Below are 15,399 nucleotides of genomic sequence, written 5' to 3'. Positions count from 1 at the left end.
TTCTTATTTTTTCTTTGTGAGCTCTGTCAGTGCGCAAGTGTTCTCTGAGTCTGTGATATGGGTTGCCTCTAACCTTTTGATGTCCTTTTCTAATTGGTCTAAATGTGCCTTCGATTTTCTGTTAATTTTGGCCTTAATATCTATTATTGTGCCCCTGATTGTAGCCTTGAGTGCGTCCCACATGGTCTCAGGGTCCGTGCCCAGTGTATCATTAAATCTGATGTATTCTTTAATGGCTTCTTCTATTTTATCTTTGTTGGCCTGGTCTGACAAGACATCGCTAATGAATCGCCATCTACGTGGATGGTCTTCGTTGTGTCGCCCGCACAGCAGTAGGCTGATGCACGAGTGGTCCGAGACAGTACTTGTCGCAATGTCAGTGTGTTCTATTAAGTGGGTGTGTGTGCCTGAGATTAATATGTAGTCTATCCTGCTATATGAGTTGGACGGGTTGGAATAAAAGGTGTAGTCTCTAGTGTCAGGGTGTTGTAGTCGCCACAGATCTTTAAGTTGAACCTGGTGCATATGTTCTTTAATGTGGTGTGTGCGTTTGGGGAGAGTGAGTGGCACTGTGATTGTCTGTCAAGAGTGTAATCTAGTGCTATATTAAAGTCGCCTGTCATCACTTTTAAAGTCATTTTGTGGAATTGCTTCCAGTCTTTTCGAGACGTCCTCCCAAAATTCGGAGTCATCAGTGTGACCAAGACCACAAGGTGACCAGAATTTTAAAACAAAAACCGGGACATTTCATAAAAATAGAAGAAGGATTACAATTTTACTTGGACCGAGTACACAGAATGACCGCGCTCCTCAGCAGAGAAGTGGCAGTAAGAACATAAATAAAATGCAATTTTTATAGCCAGTTGTATGCCTGTTAATTACATTGCTTTCTTATAACAGCTGCTAACTACCCATGCTTTGGAAAACATAAAAAGTTTACAGTCAACCTCAAAAACTGGGACATGAGCTGGATTTCCCTAAGTCTGCCGTAACAGCTGGTGGAACCTCGTGACTGCCCCTGCAAACCCGGGAGGCCTGTTCACCATACCGCAAGTATTCTGGAGACTTGGCAGCTACATGCCAAACCCACATTCCGCCCCAAAACCCTGCCCCTAACCAGTCTTCCTCTCCCCTCCCCAGTCAATTGGGTGAGCACCAGCACTTCATTTATTTTTACCCAATTAAAGTACTGGTAAGTGCTATAAAATTCCAATACAGCTACAATGCAATTCCAAGGACAAGACTCGCTGCACTTCTTTATAGGTACGAAACACAGTCATCGCTAAGGTTTTTTTTCCTCAAAGAGCACCTAGTACTGCTATTTACTGATAAGCGTCAGCAAAGCCAACAACGTTTGTATCAAAAGCAACACCAGACTGAGTGGGCGCAGGCAGGCTGCAGCAAGCAATCCTGGTCCACGGGCGGCTGGGTCTCTCAGCGGTCTTTTCCGGGTTAGCAGCTTAGAGCTCTTTTCCGGGGCGGGTTGACTTTTTCACTAACCAATCAGCTTGAGCAAAGACCAGTTCGCTTGTTGAAGCTAGACAGTGGCGCCTCTAGCCAAGTTGGGTACAACGTGAAGCAAAGCATTTGTTTTTTTTATGTTCTTTGTCTGCAGGCGGCAGGTAGGTTCAGTGTTCGGGAGCATGCCACCTAATTCAGGAACGTTGACTTATTTGGCCTAGGTAATGACATCGCGCACTGCACTTACTAGTCGCTGTTTAAGGTTGTGGCTTTAGTGTCTCCCATTCTCAATATTCTAAAAACTTGAAAACGGTGTTCCCGCTTTAGAGAGAGCACTCTATATTCGGTTATAGTGCCCCCAAAGTAAGTTTCTTTCACATTTTGTTTACTTCACGTCTACCCAGTGGCTCCCTTCAGTGCTAGTGTTAAAACACTTTTACTTTTATACCACAAAACTAGACCGTTCTTCTCGACAGGTTGCAAAAAAACACAGGTGCATCTAAGAGCCTTCTTAGCAAGTAACTCGACTTTAAGCTTGAGTCAAACTTATTCCAGCAGTGAATTGGGGCGGGGCATTAGGGGAAAGAAGAGGACGGAGTTGAGAAATGCGCCTCTAATGCTGTACGTGTCTTTGGTCATCATACCGCGGATACCAGCGTTGGACGTTTCATTATGCGGTGTTAGGCACTACTATTCTGCGCCAGTGACCCCACCCACCCTACTATTCTGTGTTGCAAAAATAATTAGATAAATGACACACTTGTAAAGCGCGAACTTATCACCCCGAAGGGTATCCAGGCGAGTGAGCTATTGCCCAGAGTCACATAATGCTGAGCTGGCGCCGGGAATCTATGTGTCCGATATGTGGTTTGAGCTAGTGTTAGATTCCAGTTGCCTGTAGTAGTGCGAGCTGACTGATTGCCAGTACCTCCATTATTTGCTTTGGACAGAATTTACAAACTGCATTTTTTAGTACTTTAAGTAGTACTCCTCCTACAAAAATGCAATTCACAAACATGGCTGGAGACTTTCTCCTCTTGTCTTGTGTTTTTGGAGATTTACGCAATGTAAGTAAACTACTTTGTAGTGAATGTGGCAGGGACAATGTTGTGTGGTGGGATAATGGGGAATAATTACTACTAAATGGGCGGGTTTAATAGAGCTATCAGGAGCGACTATAGAGGCACATATTAAACACCCACCCACAGAAGAGGAAGACCATTGCAATTCACAAACTATACTTTTAAAACTAATACAGCCTTAAAAGTGTCCAAAAACGTAGATAATACCTTACTCTCAATTTAGTGGTAGCTGGGCTGATCAGTTAGGCTTATCAGAGGGGGTAGTGTGAATGCATTTGTTGTACCCACTCATACAGGACAGGAACACACACTCAATGACTAACTTCAGGCCAATGTTTCCAAAAGTATTACTTTATTTACTTTTATTTTAGGAACCAAGTGGAACTCAGTTACAGGTAATTACGCTTTTCAAAATTGCAATACTATCAATATACAGTTAACAATACATTAGCAGTGCATGAAATACTTCTCAGTGTCAAAGAGATACTTTGTATTCTTCTCATAATCAACACTTATTGCAATACAGAGAAAAACCAATGCAATCCTTTGGGAGGAAAGACAGGTAAGTACTTTTCAGGTAAGCCCTTAACTTACAAGTTCAGTCTTCGGGTGGTGGGACCAACACAGGGCGAGGGTCAGACCAAGGTAGTTACTGCCCACCAGTGGCACTGGGGCATCTGGGTGCAGAGGTCACTAGGCCCAATGTTAGCCTATGGGAGCTTGGGGCACTTCAGAGGCACCAGTAGCAGGTAAGAGCCCGTGGTTCAGGAACCCAGGCCCTGGGGGTTGAGGTCAGCACTGAAATGGCCACCAAGTAGCATCAAAGCTGCACTACCAGTGGCACAGGGGCGGCCGGGTGCAAAGAAAGCGTTGGGTGCCTTGTGGAAATCAATGGAGTGTCCATGAGAGAAAAGAGTCTTTGTTGAAGGCAGCTCAGGTCTCCGGTGTTCTTAGAGGTTGCTGGCTGCAGGACACACTGGTTTCTGCGAGCAGGGTCCATGAAGCGGGAGACAGGCCGCTAGGGCTCAGGCCAAGTCCGTCGTCCTCTTTCTCTTTTGTGCAGTTGCTCTTCTTCTCTCTTCTCCTTATTGAGGTTGGGGCAGTCCCTACGTTCCCCTAGTGTAACTACATCCTTTGAGTGCAGCCTCCCTTTCGGGAGAGGGGCACCTCCCTATCCTTATTCCTGTTGGGCCTAATTGTCCAAACCAAGAAGGAGAATTTTCAAGGGGTTCAACTCGGTTCCTGGTGACCCTAAGGGTGTTCCAGGCCAAGGTTGACATTCTTTCTCTGCTTACTTATTTTTCCTCCTGTCCTGCAGTCAAAAAACGGGGTTAGGACGGGTGGGGGGCAGGAATCTCCACTAGTTGGAGCCGGCCCAATCAGCATAACACAAGATGAGAGCCTTTGAGGCTCACCGTCAAGTGTTGCTGTTCCTGCTAGGGGAAGGGGAGAAGCACCTCCACTCAGAGCAGGCTTTCTTTCTGACCTCCGAGAGCACAAAGGCTCTCACCCCATGAGTTCAGAAAGCTGGTGGTGGCTGGCTGGCAGGGGCAAGACAGCCAATACACTCTGTTGGTCGTTTTTCACGGGGCATCTCTAAGATGCCCTCTGAGGGTATTTTATAATAAATCCATCACTGGCATCCGTGTTGGTTTATTATGCTGAAAAGTTTGATACCAAACTTCTCATTCTTCAGTAAGGCCATCATGGATCTGTGGAGTTTGTGTTGACAACCTCCCAGTCCAATGTACTCAACATGGCTTCACTGCACTTGCAGTGTCCAAGAATGGAATAAGACACTATAGGGGCAGCTATGCCCTCACCTGTGGTATAGTGTACCCTGCCTTAGTGCTATAAGGCCTGCCAGAGGGGTTACTTATCTATGCCACAGGCATTGGTGTGTAGACATGGCACACAGGAAGGTGTGCCGTGTTGACTTTTAGTTTAGCCACAACACAGCGTGCAATAGCAGTGTACATGTGTTAGGTGTAGGGACCTTTAGGGTGGCACAGTACATGCTGCAGCCCTAAGGGACCCTCTCTGGTCACAAGGCCCTTGGTACCACTGGTACCTTTTACACAATGGACTTCCAAGTGAGCCAGTGGTGTGCCAATTGTGGCAGCAATTGTACATTTTAGGGAAAGAAGCCAGTCCCTGGGAACCCGATTGACATGGATCCCGGGCACACTCAGTAGAAGTGCTTCAGATATCAGGCAAAAAGTTAGGGGGTGACCGTGCAAAAAGGGGAACTTGCCTTCAGTGACTTCAACACAAAGCTGTTCCTTATGGGTGATGAAAGGGAAGGTGGTTAGGAAGCAAGGAGTACTGGAACATATTATTTACATCAAAGTGGGGGGGGGGGGGTAGTGATGTTTCTGTGCTGGATGGAAGCAGGAAGTTGATGATAACGATGGGGAGAATAAAGTCCTAACAAGTCCTTCAAACTGTGCCTCTAACATAAGGGCCTAACATGAAATAAAAAACGTAACCTCCTACCCGAGGGAGTCCAGACTCTTGTGTGAACACCCTACCCTCCAAAAACAATGATTTTAGGTGATGTTATTAAAAGAACCAGCAAGGAGATACTGAAGGACTCTGGTGGCAGTTGGGAGCTGGTCCTGACAAAGCAGGAGGCTCCGATACCGGACAAGAATAGTCTGGGGCCATCCACCCTCAGATCCACAGGCAAGTGTAGTTCGCATGGCTGCTGGGTAGGAGGAACCGAGAGAGGAGGGTGGGCAAGGACAAGAAGTTAGTGGAACAGAGTGGATACTGAGCTGCAGTGCCCAGTGAGCAGGTGTAAAAGACCAGAGGCAAATGAAGTGTTCTATTCCTGTCAGCACAGCATCTTTATCATCAAGCAGCCTTCATAAAGGCCTCTACACTGAGAAAAGAAGCTTTAAAACCGTTTTCACAGCCAGCATTGAAGTCGAAGGAAGTTGCTGCTGGTCTGTATTTCAGTGCGTTTACACTTACAGTCGAATCAAGAGTCAGTGAAGTAAACTTCTGAATTTGGATAGTGCTGTGGCGGGATAGCGTTTGATTGCACACGTGGTCAGCAAACTTGAGATTCGGACACGGTGCTTTGTTCAAGACCATTCTTTTGGTGAAATGATTGCACTCATTTCATTATGGTTTGAAGGCTTTGGCCATGTCAGTGTGTTAGCATCAAAAGTGTTATCTTGGGAAAGTGTTTTTTCAGGTAATGCATACATGACAGTGCAGGCACATTATGAAGTGTAGTGGTTGCTGAAGCTGCACGAGGGGCACCATACTTCTTTGGGCATGCATGCACTGCACAAGGACACATTCTTAGTGCAAGCACCCGTGTAGAACTCTAAGGGAAGCTCGTCTGGGTGTATTTTGGAATTGCAGTGAGACTCTGGCTAGCAACCCGTACTTACGCCCCTGTTCCTATGCCTATACCCCTATTCGCATTATTGGTGAAACTGACTTTCGTTGCCTTGGCATTGTTGAGTGCGGCAAGCAAAAGGGAAGACTGAGCTATCCCAGCTTCACAAGACTCATTCAGGAAACAGTCTCACAATTTTTGAGACGGTATGTTACTGAGGGAAAAAATGGATTTTCATTATAGCATTTTACTTAGTAGAAACTGGGAGGTGTGCCTCTGCCATCACTGAGTGGTATTTAGGGTTCCTCTTTATCTTCTGCGGCTGTTACCACTGTTTAACAGGCCTTTAAATGGTATACATGTTGAAGGGGTTGACTTTTCTAGACCGTGAACTCGTGTCGGCAAGCCACATGATGGTTGAATATAAAAGGAATATGGTGCATCTCTTACGAAAAAGATTGTGATGTTTATTTTTCTGTTTGTTAACCATGAAAAAATATTTTGAGCACATCATTGATTTTGATTGCATGTTATGGAAACTGATTGAGTTTTTTTTCCTTAATTGCAAATTAATTTTGCTGCAGGTGGTACGGTTAGGGTTCTGTTTTGCTTTTTCCCTGGAGCCAGATGGCAGGGTGCACAGTTATGTGTAAGAGTATTTTGTAACTAACACACAAGGGTATGCAGTTCCTACAGGTGGAGAGTGAGGGAGAGACCCCAGAGAAAAAATGATAGGTTGTCCTCTAGAAAGGAAGCGAAGGGGAATCCCTGCTTTCAGAATTAGGGCCCTCACACACCCAGCCCGCTGGCTGTCATGCTTCCCGGCTCTGGCAGTGTGGGGTAGGTCTTTCATCACCTTGGCGTTCCACGCATGACACGAGCCACTTCTACGTGTCTGTTACCTGCCGGAAGTTGATTGGACCAGTCGCTAAAAGTTTTTAGGTTGGCCGCCGCATCGACAGGTACTTCACCTTTAGGTGCCGTATGTGGTATATCTAGGTCAGTACACCACAATACCACAGTTTTTAGTGTAGATAGATGCATTCACATTAGGTCCTGAGGAATTGCTGCCAGGTCATTCTGACTAAGAGGCAAGAAACATGTTGACCATACGAGACTGAGCGCAACATTATTTCAGGTAGTCGCCACTCCACTCTTAATAAGGTTAGAAGTCAGGGTTATTAAAATTGTTCTGCCTGACTTTCCTTTCCCTGTTTTAATCCACTCGGTCTATTGACCTTCACTGTAACACGTCTACACTTTGTAGGTCCCTCACACCCACAGCACCAAACAGCAAGGAATAAAAGATCTCCGCCAAAGAGCCCCTTCATAGGGAGCCCGTTGGGTATTGCAGCGCCGACCTGACGAGGAGCATGACCTATGATGAAGCATGACACCCAGCGGGCTAGGTGTGTGAGGGCCCTAATTCTGAAAGGAGGGTTTCACCCTTCCCTTCCTTTCTAGAGGACAACCTATCATTATTTCTCTGGGAACTCTCCCTCATTCTCCACCTGCAGGACCTGCATACCCTTGTTTGTTTGTATCTTGATTGGGCATGTATGCTGGACCTCTCTAAAAAGCCCTCAGTCCCCCTCCTTTGATTAGTATTTTGTAACAAGCTGCAGGTACTATTATGGGATGAGTAAGAGTTATCCTGTCACTAAATGTGGAAGAGCAGTACCCCAGTTTTAGTGCTGCAACAGTAGAGAGGAGAACTCACCCTGTCGCCAGAGACAAAATTGTAGTACTCTTTTGTATGATGATGTGGACACTGGGGAAAAGTAGAACCCTGTTGTCGGAAAATACATGTGGGAGAACCCTGTGGTGTTGACAACTGGGGAAGAGTAGTACCCCTTTGTGAGAGAAAAACGTTGGGAAGTGTAGTACCCAGTGTGTGGTGGCTGGAAATAACACGTTCGCTTGAGTGTACTCTGGGGCCAGTTGTCACTGTGAAGGAATAGTAAATTCCAGCCGGTGCCTGGTACTGGAGGAAGAGTATATCATTGTGAGGTATAGTGCGTCTTTGTTTTCTCTTGTGGTTTTGTTACACCTGTATGTGGTCTGGGACATGTCGCTGAACAAATGGTAAGGTTTGACAGGTGCTTGGTACTGGAGGTAATGTACATTGGTGGTTGTCTTATTTCTTCATGGGATTAAGTGGACTGGAACCTTCATTGTGTATGGCTGGGAGTATGTGACTTGGCTTCGGTGGATGAAAGTATAGGGTTTAGTAGTCTAATGATTACCTATCCTGGCACGTTAAGGCTTTTGTCCTATCCACTGGTATTGGGCGGTAGTACGGGATTACACTGGTGTTCGTGTGTGTATGTACTGGAGGTTGTCCTCATAGAATGTGGGTGACATTCCGTCTGATGTTTCTGCTGCTTCCATAAGGTGTGGTGCTAAATGGAGATTAGGAGCTTCCATCAATATGTCATTTGGTCATGCTGGTTTGGCCAGCTAATATAACTGGATCTCGGACTTACTGGAGTGCTGTGCCACACGGTTGTATGTTTGAAAGAGTGTGACGGAGTGTGGCCACTGTGGTGTGGGGATCAGGAGGCAGATGGGAGGGAGGGAAAAGCGATATTTTAAAAATGCCTCTTGGTGGACATAAGTGTCCCTTGCGGCCTCCTGAGTCCCACACCATCAGCGGTCCTTCACATTCAGGTGCACACCATATATTGTCCTGGCCACTGAAATAAAAAAAATACCTCTGGAGCTCCCTTAATAGGCATTAGCTCGCACTTGAGTCTGCTACACCAGTGCCAGGAGGGGCCTGCTGATGAAGCATGCCACCGCTAAGGTGGATGAGGGCTTTCCACACTGTTAAAAGGTGTCCTCGAAGATGCACACATTGAACTTCTCAACAGCACGAGAGTCCCGTACCCAAGTCAAAGATTTCCTATTGCTTATCTGTTTTGCCATGGTTTGTGTGCAAACTTTGCTGCATACGGAGGAGGAGTGACTTCACATCAAAGCTCTCTGATAGTTTCCCCAGCTCCTCCCTGCGTCTCGGTTGACAGCATAGTGTTCTTGTCCACTGCCTTTGTTGCTCACTTGGGAGTCAAAAGTTTGCCTTTAGTGTTCTTTGCCCATCTTTGTGATGTAGCTGTGCACAATACTATTGTTTTTAGCATGTATTGTGTTTGCACATTATAGGTACTAGAATGGTCTTTCTACATGGGCATTGGATCGCCCACCCAAGCGTTGCGGCTTGTAGGCATACAGTCAGACCTGGACCACTTTGCTATGGGAAGTGGTCATAGAATCTCCAAGCACCTTCTAGTCACTCAAGGTATCGGCATCATTTCTGTTTTTCTGTTCTTCCTTTTATTACACCCCTCCTCCCACTGGTAGCACCTGCATTTCTCTGTCAGACAGACAATGTGCAAGGGGTTCCATCCTGGGCCCAGTAAGGTATAGCATCTGCCTGTCTCGGTGCAAGTTAAAATAAGTATGAGGACAGCTCAGTAATGAGCGAGAGCAGCCAATTGACTATGGCTAACAGGACACAACAAGCAGGTATAGCACCTTCTAGAAGGGGTGCCAATCCTGATTCCAACATCTGGCACTTGAGTCCATCTGCACTGGTTTTTGAGTTCAAATGGACCGTGGTATCGGCCCTGGATCCCTACCAATCGTTCACCGGCTTCCACAAGAGAGTCACAGGGTCACAGGGCCTCTGTGGCAACCAGCGATGCCAGATGGTCAAAGCTGCAGGGATGTCCCACACCTATGTAGGTCTGCTCCCAGCCCCCCCCCGTACCTGTAACCTGTATCAGTCCACCTTCAGCCTGCCTCTTTCTGTCGGAAACAAGCCTGGAAGGCACTGGGAGGTGCAGATCGACCATTGCCTCCTTCCACCAGTCATCTGTGCTGGGTTGCAACTTCCCGTGTATCCCCACCACCCTAACCAGTTTTCAATCCAAGATACATTCATATCTTGGATAGTTTGTGGACGGTTGGTTAGCGGAGTTTGAGGAAAGTTAAATAAGTCCTTTGAAAGTGAGAATGGTAGTTGAAACAAGATGAATTGGGTGTGGAAAGTATAGGATGATTAAGGTGGAAGGGAGTAAAAGGAGAGAACTTGGCAGTAACAGTTGTGGGGATGGTGAAGTGGTAGAGGGTGGTATAGAGAGCCTTCCTTGGTTAGACATGAGTAATGTGGGTTGTGTGAACGTGTAACAGATCCATCACTTGCGCAATATGCAAGCATTGATGCTTGGAAGGATTTTTGTTTTGTATGGATAGATGGATAAATACATGTCCTTTTGTATGTATCGTTGACTGCAATGCTATGACCTTTCAAGGGTTTTTGTCTTGCCAAAAGTTTTTCTTGCGCATATAGAAAAAAAAATGCTAATCTGCTAATGTATGAACCTCGACACTTTTTGATGGTGACATTTAAAAGATATTTATTTATTGCTGCCCGGAGTTCGTCTGTGTCATTCCGTGCAGATTAATGTCATCCGTCGTAAATTCAACATTTTCAGCTGATGATGGAACCTGATTCTCCTTTCCAAATGAAAGCAGTTTTTTTGTGCCATTCACAAAGGTACATGGAAGAAGTTTTGTGATGGTAATTGTTTTGAAAAACTAGATCTAAATGTGGTGGTTTACAAGATGCTCTGTACTTGAACTTTATCATGCACCAGTTTAAGATCAGCATTTCAGAAGCATAGCGTTTCCTGTACTGACAATCAATGAAAAACAACTGGCTTGAGACTTACCTATACCCACTTCTCATGTGCTTTTTTAAGGTTATCAGCCATGGAAGAAACATTTAAACCAGATATCAAGAAGGCCTATGTGGAGTATATGCAGTTCACGTGTTCATTTGTAAGTAACTTTTGCTGCTTGCTTTATCTTTTGTTGTATTTTCCTTTTATTAAAATGTCACAACTTGAAATCCAGTGTTCAGCTCGTGGCAGTTCTTACATGTGCTAAATTCAACATGGCTCAACAAACAAAAATTGTTATTGTCTTCACCGGCGTGTATATTTTACATGATTATTACAACTTTGTGCTTTAATAATTGGCATTGTCTTGGGCTTATGTTGGAACCTCGTGGCTGACCCAGAATATAGGCAAGAATGTTTATTAGACGAGACGATAGCTATGCAGACCTGTTGGGTGCCTAGGTGGCCCTTTAGCGATGGAATAACTTTGGATATCTCTTAGCAACAGAAGTTGGGAGGAGAGTCTGCCTGAGGTTGGTGTGGATATATGCATGGTTCTTTCTGTAACACAGATCTAGCTGGGACCTGGTGTGCTGTGCATAGTACCAAACTGACTTTCTTTATTAGCAAATCCTATATGTAACTAATGTTCTCCACCGTTGGTGTCTTTTATAGGCACTCAAGCATTATCAGTTCCCCCTGGTCTTCTTCACTCTTTCATATTTGTTCTTTGAAAGTATAAGTAAACTATATTAAAGCCTTCAGGGTAGTTAATGTTATATGCTTAAATTGTAAAGTGCTTGGGATTACATATGAATCTAGGAAAGATACTTAAGTCCCAATGTGTTGGTTATAGTTGTGGTAGTTTAAGTGAAGTCAGTAATGACCTAAGCAGAAGTAATGAATTCAAGATACCTGCAGAAGCCACTGAGAAAGCTTAGTCACTAAATGAGTCTGTTTTAGTTCTAGGAACCCTCAGAAGAAATAGGTTATTAGATTTCAACCATTCAGATTTAGTCGCCAGGAAATTATTGAAAAACATCTTGGTGCTGAATGCATGTGTAATTGGTTCAAAGAAGAGAAATATGATGGTATTTAGGTACCTTGCGAATCAAACAAGTGCCACATTTTGAATCAATTAAAGCTGTTTGAGTGGTTTTTGGAGGGGTGGTAGAAGTAATGTGTTCTGGTAATCAATATGGGAGTGGCTAAGAACATTAATGACTAGAGTGTGATGACTTCTGTCAAGGAACTGAAAAATGTTCTGAATTTGTTTTGAGATCAGAAGTAAATACATGAAACCGTGTTACATAAAGACTAAGTGAAAGATTGGCTTCAAGGTAGAAACCTAAATAAAGGAAAGTAGTAGAAAGTGGAGCACAAAGTCCCGTAACAGGGGGCCAGAGCAGCGAATCAGAAGTTGCAGAGCTTGATGGCACAATCGGCAAATTCTGTCTTGAATATGTGGTGCCCTGTCTGGCGAGACTAGTCTTTGGTCTTACATTCTTAATTTGGTACTCCTCAAATCCGCTTTTGGCTAGCCCATTATTCCATCTATGCTAATTGAACTACACTAGGGTGTAGTTCAGGTAATCTCCCTGTTAGAATTGGAGTTTCTGTGTGGCTAGGCTATGCACCTAAGCCAGGCAGAACCTACCACTCTAGTCCGTGCAAGTGAGTTACACACCAAGGATAACCTGTGCTCACCATCTGGTAGCTTGGCGCAGAGCAGACAGGCTTATCAATGTGAAGCATTTGCACAACACACTTGCACAGTAACACAATGAATACACCACACAGACTCCACATGGGTATATACAAATAACTTTCTATATTGTGCATTACGAAATGTCCAAAACAACATGTTCTAATAAATACTTTGCAAATTATGTAGACTGAAAGTAAGGCTCATAGGTAATAAAACAACATAAATTATATGATCAGTGCAAGAGGTGCAAATGAAAAGCTCATATGGTAAAACAAAGGAAGGCTCATATGTGGCAAAACAACATGAATTCTAAATCAGTTAATGCTAGAAGTGCCTGTGCGCTTCTAGACAGGACTCTACTGCCTCGCAGGGACTCGGTCACATCCCCAGCAATGGATCAGTAAACCATTGGAACCGCCTGCGCACATCTATTTAGGGATTTATGGCCTTGCCCGGGGAGTTAGCGCAGTTGTATGCAATTAGGCAAGACGTGCTTTGCAAAAAACGTATCGGGCGAGTCTACAGCTGAGCTGTCTAGGCTTTCAGGTGGGCCTAACCACCGTGAGGCCATGTACAGTGGGATCTTTAGTTCTTGCGGTTCCTTGTACACAGTACCTGTTGGGGGTACAGAGGTGGCGATCAGAATGCAGTGGGAAACCACATCCAGGAATATGTGTGGCGGTGCCTACCTCACTGTCGGCACCCGCGCTGCGATCTGTTTGTTGGGGGGAACTCGGGGACACAGACAGCGCTTGTTCGGCTGTCCTTAGGCACTACTGAGGCCGATGTGGTGATCTTGCTGGAACGGGACCTGTGCCACAGATGACTTCACCTTCGGAAGATGGTAGGGGAGGAGAGATGAACCACGCTGGGCTGCCTGTGGGCAGCATGTCTTTAGGCAAGTCAGCGACTGCCACGATCTCGCTCAGACAGGGCAGATGTCAGTAATCTCGATATGCACCCAACACAGACGTGTGCAGACGACAAATTCCAGCAGCAGAATGCTGTGCAAACAATAACGGATGGAATGCTGAACAAATCAAAAATTCACCCTCCAGAGATCTGGGTTCAATCCATTGATCTTTTGCTCACCATGCCACCAGCCATATGCAAATCAGTCTTGACCCAGCTCCACACTGGAACAGTCCAGCCCGAACTGCCAAGCCAGGTCCTCCCTAGACCAGAAACAAGAATCCTTGGACCGGTTTCGGGGTCTCACCCCTCATCAGCCAGGCCAGCTTGAATCCAGTGGCACAGCTTGCAAGTGGGACGGCGCGGTGCACCAGGTAGAGGCATAGGAGTAAGTGCTCTGTGTGCTTGTTCGATCGCGAACCAAGACGATAACTTGTCGGCTGGCATCCAAGTTTTGATCCATTCCTCTAGAAACTCTGCGGGTTGAGTGTGCTCTGCATCTTCCAGAAAGCCCACAAATCTCAGGTTATTTTGCCTTGAGCAGTTCTCTACATCCTTAGCTCGGTGGTGCAATTCTTTGGTACGAGTGAGGAGATGGGCCACCTTAGCCTTCAGGTTAGTGACTTCATCCTCGACTGTAGAGAGACATCCCTTGGCCTCTGTTAGTCTGCTTGTGGCATTGCACAAATCGTGAAGCGCTACACCGACCCGAACGTCTCTGATCTTACTCTCCACCACAGTTTGATACGAGTGGATTGCCTGGAGGATCTTTTCCAAATCGCTCTTTTCTATAGTGGTCTTCTTCGCTGTCTTTCCCCCTGCTGGTCGCCCCGTTGGGATCGTTGGAGGTCTGGCCCACTTGCTGTGTCCTCTTGCGGGAGCAGCCAGATGTGGGTCGGGGCGCAACTTATGTCCACAGATAGCAAGGCCGAAGAAGAAGAACAGGAGTAGGGCATTATTTGTACGAGGCATGGCCCCCACTGTCTATTCATAATGGCCCACAGGACCCAGCAATAAGGCTCATAACGTTAAACTAGGGGAGGAGTATCCCAAACCGCTGTCATGGCAGTGCATAGGGTGAAAGGTCCCAAGTTAAACGGACAGATCAGTAATTTTTCATCAATCACCCCAAAGACTTGTCAGTTCCTCTGGAATGGTCAAAGAGGGCAAAATGTAACTGTCCTAGGCCCATAGGCCTTGTACCTTGGCAGGATGTCAGTGCAGCAGAGCTTCAAACGCTAAATGCCGCGGGCATCTCAAACAGCAGCCGAGGCTTGAGAGAGTGCCTCCCCCAGTCCAGTGCAGGTCCTGGCCTTCTCGCTCACCAGGGAAGCAGCGTCACTGAGAAATAGGTCCGTCTAGGCACACACAGGGTGGCAGGGACGCACACAGCCTCAGAAGGTGAGCCTCAAGGGCGGGCGTCTCTCCTCAGGCACGCCAGTCTCCAGCGCCCAGCAACTGAAGCTCGCCCCAGCCGGGCCGCGCAGCTCTCAGCCAAGGACTCTTCCGGGATCAGCACATCTCTTGCTCTGGGTCACTCGCCGGGCCCCAACGGTGCGCCACCTCTTTCTTCAGTCTCCAGGCAGCTATCTTAGGTTGGGCATACGTCCACTGCAAAATGAATCAACACGAACCAAAGAGCCTCTAATGCGGTCGGCCCCACACCCCGTTGCCCGCAATGGTGACATTGGTCCACCTACAGGCACGGATGGACTGGGATTCCATGGCAGTTAACTGCGGATGACGGAGGAGTCCCGAGCAATCTCAGATTGCGACTGCCATCTTGATGCCCCAAGCTATGCCCCAATAAAAGCGGAGTTTAAGGCTTGGGAAGTAGTTTTGAAAACCAAGTTTAAGTGGCAGTAACCTGTGTACATAGGCCTAGCAGTGGCAGGCCTGAGACAGGTTTGAAAGGCTACTTCTGTGGGTGGCACAAGCAGTGCTGCAGGGCCACTAGTAGCATTTAATTTACAGACCCTGGGTATATTGGATACTACTTTACAAGGGACGTATAAGGGAATCAATTATGCCAAACCGGGGTAAAGCAATCCTACTTTGTTTAGAGGAGAGAGCACATGATGATGTACTGCCACAAACTCTAATCAGTGAGCAGCTTTAGGGTATGGGGAGGAGATTGACATTTGGTTTGTGCTTGCCTACTCAAAGGTTCCTTTGGCAACTTAATTTGGTTGGGTGATACAG

General features: G+C 46.2%; 1 protein-coding gene across 3 annotated transcripts in view; it reads left to right on the top strand.

Annotated features, from left to right (window-relative positions):
- Nucleotides 1-1,488: 1,488 nt before the first annotated feature.
- LOC146801783 (E3 ubiquitin-protein ligase TTC3-like) overlaps nt 1,489-15,399 on the top strand; it is a 1,211,260-nt gene continuing 1,197,349 nt past the window's right edge. For all 3 annotated transcript variants that reach the window (XM_085621275.1, XM_085621274.1, XM_085621273.1), the window contains exons 1-2: nt 1,489-1,622; nt 10,659-10,737. In XM_085621275.1, the coding sequence (XP_085477401.1) occupies nt 10,669-10,737 (69 nt within the window). In that variant the 5' untranslated portion in view covers nt 1,489-1,622; nt 10,659-10,668. The remainder of the gene's footprint in view (nt 1,623-10,658; nt 10,738-15,399) is intronic.

Source organism: Triturus cristatus, chromosome 8 (genome assembly GCF_964204655.1).
Source record: "Triturus cristatus chromosome 8, aTriCri1.1, whole genome shotgun sequence".
Taxonomy (NCBI): Eukaryota; Metazoa; Chordata; class Amphibia; order Caudata; family Salamandridae; genus Triturus; species Triturus cristatus.
This window is presented reverse-complemented; position numbering and strand designations above follow the sequence as displayed.